General features: G+C 48.9%; 1 protein-coding gene across 1 annotated transcript; it reads right to left on the bottom strand.

The window, feature by feature from the left end:
* Nucleotides 1-378: 378 nt before the first annotated feature.
* On the bottom strand, nucleotides 379-7,210 carry LOC311163222 (homeobox protein Hox-B4-like; the record flags this gene model as incomplete). The annotated part of the gene is given in 4 exon segments (XM_084221992.1): nucleotides 379-609; nucleotides 612-809; nucleotides 2,505-2,803; nucleotides 6,919-7,210. Coding segments are annotated over 4 exon segments (1,020 nt in total).
* Nucleotides 7,211-7,416: the final 206 nt, after the last annotated feature.

Genomic DNA, 7,416 nt, shown 5'->3' with positions numbered 1-7,416 from the left:
ATCGGGGTTGGGATCCTCGTCATCCTTGTGGGATCGGGTTTGGGATCCTCCTTGTGGGATCAGGTTTGGGATCCTCCTCCTTGTGGGAGCGGGGTTGGGATCGTCCTTGTAAGATCAGGTTTGGGATCCTCCTCCTCCTTGTGGGATCGGGTTTGGGATCCTCCTTGTGGGATCAGGTTTGGGATCCTCCTCCTTGTGGGAGCGGGGTTGGGATCGTCCTTGTAAGATCAGGTTTGGGATCCTCCTCCTCCTTGTGGGATTGGGTTTGGGATCCTCCTCCTTGTGGGATCAGGGTTTGGGATCCTCCTCCTCTTGTGGGATCGGGTTTGGGATCCTCCTCCGTGTGTGATTAGGTTTGGGATCCTCCTCCTTGTAGGATCAGGGTTTGGGATCCTCCTTGTGGGATTTGAGTTTAGATCCTCCTCCCTGTGAGATTTGAGTTTGGGATGCTCCTCCTTTTGGGATTTGAGTTTGGGATCCTCCTCCCTGTGGGATTTGAGTTTGGGATCCTCCACCTTGAGGGATCTGGGTTTGGGATCCTCCTTGTAGGATCTCTAGTTGGGATCCTCCTCCGTGTGGGATTTGAGTTGGGATCCTCGTTGTAGTATCTACATTTGGGATCCCCCTTGAGGGATCTGCGTTTGGGATCCTCCTCCTTGAGGGATCTGCGTTTGGGATCCTCCTCCTTGTAGGATCTGCGTTTGGGCTCCTCCCTGTGGGATTTGCCTTTGGGATCCTCCTTGAGGGATCAGCGTTTGGGATCCTCGTCCGTGTGGAATGTGACTTTGGGATCCTCCTCCTTGTAGGATCTGCCTTTGGGATCCTTGTGGGATCTGCCTTTAGGATCCTCCCTGTAGGATCGGCCTTTGGGATCCTCCTCCCTGTAGGATCTGCCTTTGGGATCCTCCTCCCTGTAGGATCAGCCTTTGGGATCCTCCTCCTTGAGACATGTGATGTTGGGATCCTCCTCCTTGTAGGATCTGCCTTTGGGATCCTCCCTGTAGGGTCGGCCTTTGGGATCCTCCTCCCTGTAGGATCCCCCTTTGGGATCCTCCCTGTGGGATCTGCAGGGATGTGGAGGAGGAGCTGCCCCGATCCCGCTGTTGGGTCACGAAGATCAGCCCCGCCTTTCCCCACGGGTCAAATAATCATTAAAATAATGATAAAAATTAAAATTAAATTAAAATTATCCCGTTTCCTTCTCTGCGCTCTCACGAGTCCACGCCCCAAACCCCTGGGGGCGCTTATGGGGTGGCAGCCGGGCCGTGGGATCGGGGTTGGGATCCTCCTCCTTGTGGGATCAGGGGTTGGGATCCTTGTGAGATCTGAATTTGGGATCCTTGTGGGATCTGAATTTGGGATCCTTGTGGGATCTGCCTTTGGGATCCTCCTCCGTGTGGGATGTGACCTTGGGCTCCTCCTCCTTGGAGGATCTGCATTTGGGATCCTCCTTGTGGGATCTGCCCTTGGCATCCTCCTTGTGGGATTTGAGTTTGGGATCCTGGCAGGATCTGCCTTTGGGTTCCTCCTCCTTGCAGGATTTGAGGTTGGGATCCTCCTGGCGGGATCTGCCTTTGGGATCCTCCTCCTCCTTGTGGGATCCGGTGTTGGGTTCCTCCTCCTCCCTGTAGGATCTGGTTTTGGGATCCTCCTCCTTGTGGGATTTGAGTTTGGGATCCTTGTGGGATCTGCCTTTGGGTTCCTCCCTGTAGGATCTGGTTTGGGGTTCCTCCCTGTAGGATCTGGTTTTGGGATCCTCCTTGTGGGATTTGAGTTTGGGATCCTTGCAGGATCTGCCTTTGGGATCCTCCTCCTCCTTGCGGGATCTGGTTTTGGGATCCTCCCTGTGGGATCTGCCTTTGGGACCCTCCTTGTGGGATCTGGTTTTGGCATCCTCCTCCTTGTAGGATCTGGTTTTGGGATCCTTGCAGGATTTGAGTTTGGGATCCTTGCAGGATTTGAGTTTGGGATCCTTGCAGGATTTGAGTTTGGGATCCTCCCTGCGGGATCTGGTTTTGGGATCGTCCTTGGGGGATCTGGTTTTGGGATCCTCCCTGCGGGATCTGGTTTTGGAATCGTCCTTGGGGGATCTGGTTTTGGGATCCTTGTGGGATTTGAGTTTGGGATCCTTGCAGGATTTGAGTTTGGGATCCTCCTTGTGGGATCTGGTTTTGGGATTGTCCTTGGGGGATCTGGTTTTGGGATCCTTGTGGGATCTGCCTTTGGGATCCTCCTCCTTGCAGGATTTGAGTTTGGGATCCTCCCTGCGGGATCTGGTTTTGGGATCCTCCTCCTCCTTGTAGGATCTGGTTTTGGGATCCTTGTGGGATTTGAGTTTGGGATCCTTGCGGGATTTGAGTTTGGGATCCTCCTTGCGGGATCTGCTTTTGGGATCCTTGTGGGATTTGAGTTTGGGATCCTTGTAGGATCTGGTTTTGGGATCCTCCCTGTAGGATCTGGTTTTGGGATCCTTGCAGGATTTGAGTTTGGGATCCTTGCAGGATCTGGTTTTGGGATCCTCCCTGCGGGATCTGGTTTTGGGATCCTCCCTGCAGTGCCCCGGCCGCCCTGACCTTGGTGTTGGGCAGTCTGTGATCCTTTTTCCACTTCATCCTGCGGTTCTGGAACCAGATCTTGACCTGGCGCTCGGTGAGGCCCAGCGCGTGCGCGACCTCCAGGCGCCGGCGCCGCGTCAGGTAGCGGCTGTAGTGGAATTCCTTCTCCAGCTCCAGCAGCTGCTGCCGCGTGTACGCCGTGCGGGAGCGCCTCGGCTCCTCCCCGCCGCCGCCGAAACCGGGGCTGGCTGCCGGGAACCGGGGGAAACGGGAGAGAGAGAGTGTGAAAATGGGGGGGAGATATGGGGGGGATAGGAAAAATAACTGGGGGGAAAACGGGGGAGAGAGTGTGAAAATGGGGGGAAATATGGGGGGATATTAAAAATAACTGGGGGAAAACGGGGGAGAGAGAGTGTGAAAATGGGGGGGAAATATGGGGGGATATAGAAAATAACTGGGGGGAGAAATGGGGAGAGAGAGTGTGAAAATGGGGGGAAAGATTGGGGGGATATAGAAAATAACTGGGGGGAATAGAAAAAATAACCGGGGCTGGCTGCCGGGAACCGGGGGAGAACGGGAGAGAGAGAGTGTGAAAATGGGGGAGAGATATGGGGGAAAATATAGAAAATAACCGGGGGGAAAACGGGGGAGAGAGAGTGTGAAAATGGGGGGGAAAATTGGGGGGATATTAAAAATAACTGGGGGGAAAATGGGAGAGAGAGAGTGTGAAAATGGGGGGGAAATATGGGGGGGATATAGAAAATAACTGGGGGGAAAACGGGGGAGAGAGAGTCTGAAAATGGGGGAGAGATTGGGGGAAATAGGAAAAATAACTGGGGGGAAAACGGGGGAGAGAGAGTGTGAAAATGGGGGGGAAATATGGGGGAAATAGGAAAAATAACTGGGGGGAGAAATGGGGAGAGAGAGTGTGAAAATGGGGGGAAAGATTGGGGGGGAAATAGAAAATAACCGGGGGGAAAATAGGGGAGAGAGTGTGAAAATGGGGGGAAATATGGGGGGAAATAGGAAATAACTGGGGGGGAATAGAAAAAATAACCGGGGCTGGCTGCCGGGAACCGGGGGAAAACAGGGGAGAGAGAGTGTGAAAATGGGGGGGAATATGGGGGAAAATATAGAAAATAACTGGGGGGGATATAGAAAATAACCGGGGCTGGCTGCCGGGAACCGGGGAGAACGGGAGAGAGTGTGAAAATGGGGGAGAGATTGGGGGGATATATAGAAAATAACCGGGGGGAAAACGGGGGAGAGAGAGTGTGAAAATGGGGGGAAATATGGGGGGGATATAGAAAATAACCGGGGGGAAAACGGGAGAGAAAGTGTGAAAATGGGGGGGAAATTGGGGGGATATAGAAAATAACTGGGGGGGAATAGAAAAAATAACCGGGGCTGGCTGCTGGGAACCGGGGGGAAACGGGAGAGAGAGAGTGTGAAAATGGGGGGAAATTGGGGGGATATAGAAAATAACTGGGGGGGATATAGAAAATAACCGGGGGGAAAACGGGAAAGAAAGTGTGAAAATGGGGGGAAATATGGGGGGATATAGAAAAAATAACTGGGGGGAAAGGTGGGAAAATAGGGGAAAGATTGGGGGGATATAGAGAAAATAACCGGGGGGAGAAATGGGGAGAGAGTGTGAAAATGGGGGGGGAAATATGGGGGATATATAGAAAATAACTGGGGGGAAAGGTGGGAAAATAGGGGAAAAATTGGGGGGAAATAGAAAAAATAACTGGGGGGAAAGGTGGGAAAATAGGGGAAATAATGGGGGGGATATAAAAAATAACTGGGGGGAAAAGTGGGAAAATAGGGGAAAATTGGGGGAGATATAGAAAATAACCCGGGGGGGGGGGGAAGTGGGAAAATAGGGGAAAAATTGGGGGAAATATAAAAAATCACCCAGGGGGAAAGGTGGAAAAATAGGGGGAAAATTGGGGGGGATAGAAAAAATAACCTGGGGGGAGAAATGTGAAAATAGGGGAAAAATTGGGGGGGAATATAAAAAATAACCAGGCAGGAAGTATAAAAAATAACCAGGGAGAAAGGTGGGAAAATAGGGGGGGAAATAGGGGGGGAAATATAAAAAATAGCCAGGGGGGAAATATAAAAAATAACTGGGGGAAAAGGTGGGAAAATAGGGAAAGAAAGGGAGGGAGGATATAAAAAATCACCCGGGGGGAATATAAAAAATAACCAGGGGGAAAAGGTGTAAAAATATTTTTTAAAATAGGGGAGGAAATATATAAAATAGCCTGGGAGGGATGTGTGGAAATGTAAAAAAAAATAGGAGGGGAAATATGTGGAAATATTCAAAATAAGCAGGGGGAAAAGGTGTGGAAATATTAAAAATCGGGGGAGAAATGTGAGGAAATATAGAAAAAAATGGGGGGGAAGAGGTGGAAATATAATAAAGGGGAGGGAGGTGTGGAAATATCAAAAAAAGGGAAAATATTAAAAAAAAAAGTGGGGGGAAATGTGAAAATGCACAAAGAAAAAGGGGAAATGTTTGGAAATACGAATGAGGGGGGGGTGTGGAAAAGTGAGGGAGAGAAAAGGGAGAAAATGTGAAAAAAAAAGAAAAAAAAGAAAAAAAAAGGGAGGGGGGGAGATGGGGAAGCATGAAAAGAAAAAGGAGAGAAAATGTGAAAAAGCACAAAAGAAAGGGAAAAAAAAAGATGTGAAAAATGGGGGAAAGATGTGAAAAGGCACACAAAAAAGGGGAAAAAAAGGGGAAAAAACACAAAAAACCCAGAGGGGAGAACACACAAGAGAAAGGGGAAAATGAGGGGGGAAAAACAGATTTTAAAAAGGAAAATAAAAAGAAAAATCACCCAAAAAAGGAGAATAAAAGCGTCACGCGTTCTTTGGAGGGGGGGATTTGCTTGAAAAATAAATAAATAAAAATAAAAACGCTCCGAAATTCCCCCAGAGCCCAAATCTGCACCTCAGGGGAATCCTGAATAAAGTTTTGGGTTTTTTTAGGGCCCCCCAGGCGCGTTTTCCGCGCCCTGCCAGGGTGGAAATTCGAATTTTTGCGCTGGCAGCTCTGGCGGAGCTTTTGGGATCCCCAAAAGTTCCTGGGAAAAAGGAGAGGGAGGGTTGGGAAATGTCTGGCTTTAAAATGAGAAAAAAGGGGTGGGGGAGAAAAAGAAAGGGATGAAAAACAGGAGGGGGGAAAGGGAGGGGGGATGAAAAAGGAGGGGGAAAAAAGGAGGGGGAAAAAAGGGAGGGAAAAAAAAGAAGGGAGAAAAAAAGGGAGAAAAAAAAAGAAGGGAGGGGAAAAAAGGAGGGAAAAATAAAGGAGGGAGGGGAAAAAAAAGGGAGGGAAAAAATAAAGGAGGGAGGGAAAAAATAAAGGAGGGAGGGAAAAAATGAAGGAGGGAGGGGAAAAATAAAGGAGGGAGGGGAAAAAAGGGAGGAAAAAAAAGGAGGGAGGGAAAAAATAAAGGAGGGAGGGAAAAAATAAAGGAGGGAGGGAAAAAAAGGGAGGGAAAAAATAAAGGAGGGAGGGGAAAAAAGGGAGGGAAAAAATAAAGGAGGGAGGGGAAAAAAGGGAGGAAAAAAAAAGGAGGGGGGAAAAAAATAAAGGAGGGAGGAAAAAAAAAAGGGAGGGAAAAAAAGGGAGGAAAAAAAAGCAGGGGGAAAAAAAGGAGGGGGGGAGAAAAGGGAGGGAAAAAAAAAGAGGGAGGGAAAAAAAAGAGGGAGGGAAAAAATAAAGGAGGGAGGAAAAAAAAGGGGGGGAAAAATAAAGGAGGGAGGGAAAAAAAAAGAAGAAGAGGGCAGGGGAGGGGAATAAAAAAAGGGAGGAAAAATAAAGGAGGAAAAAAAAAGGAGAAAAAAAAAAAGAAGGGAGGGAAAAAATAAAGGAGGGAGGGAAAAAATAAAGGAGGGAGGGAAAAAAAAAAAAGAAGAAGAAGAGGGCAGGGGAGGGGAAAGCAGTAAAACTTTACTCAATCCGCCACTTAAATCCAAATTACCCAAACATAAAACTTCACTTAGGGGAGATTCAACGGCCGTAAAACAAAAAAAAACAAAAAAAAAAAAAAGGAAAGGAAGGAAGAGAAGGGGGGGAGGAAGAAAAAAAAATTAAAAAAAAAAAAAAGCGAAGTAGCTTGGAAGAAACCGGAGGAGGATGGTAACAGAGACTTCAAAGGCGCGGGGCCGAGCAGAGCCATAAAAATTTATGGAGGATGTAATTCCAGCGCGGCGCTCGTAAATCTCCTTTCACCGGCGCTCCTTTTTTCCGCGAGGTGCGACTCCAACTATAAAACCCTTTTTTTTGGGGGGTTTTTTTGGTTTTTTGTTGTTTTTTCTCGCCCCCCTCCTCTCCTTTTTCTCCACTCACCCGAGCTTCCGTGGACTTTTTTCATCCAGGGGTAAAGCAGGGGCTCGGCGGGGCCGCGGCTGCGGGCGGGGGGCGGCGGGCTGGGGGCGCCGGGGCGGCGGCGGCGGCACGGAGCGACCGGAGGCTCCCGGTGGAACGGCGGCTCCCGCTGGAAATCGGCCCGGAGGTGCCTCGGGCCGCCGTAAAAGTGCGCCGAGGGATCGGGAAGGTAATCGCAGCGGGAATATTCCTCGCAGGGTGGGAATTTGGGGTCCGCGTAGTTGGAGTTGATCAGGAAGGAGCTCATGGCCATGGATCGCTTGGGGCGGCGCGGGGTGGGGGGAGGAAATATTTATTTCTATTTCTATTTCTATTTCTATTTCTATTTCTATTTCTATTTCTATTTCTATTTCTATTTCTATTTCTATTTCTATTCCTATTCCTATTTCTATTTCTATTCCTATTCCTATTCCTATTCCTATTTCTATTTCTATTTCTATTTCTATTCCTATTCCTATT

This window comes from Fringilla coelebs (assembly GCF_963513975.1).
Source record: "Fringilla coelebs genome assembly, chromosome: 27".
Taxonomy (NCBI): Eukaryota; Metazoa; Chordata; class Aves; order Passeriformes; family Fringillidae; genus Fringilla; species Fringilla coelebs.
Note: the sequence above shows the minus strand (reverse complement) of the source record. Positions and strands in the feature narration are given on the sequence as shown.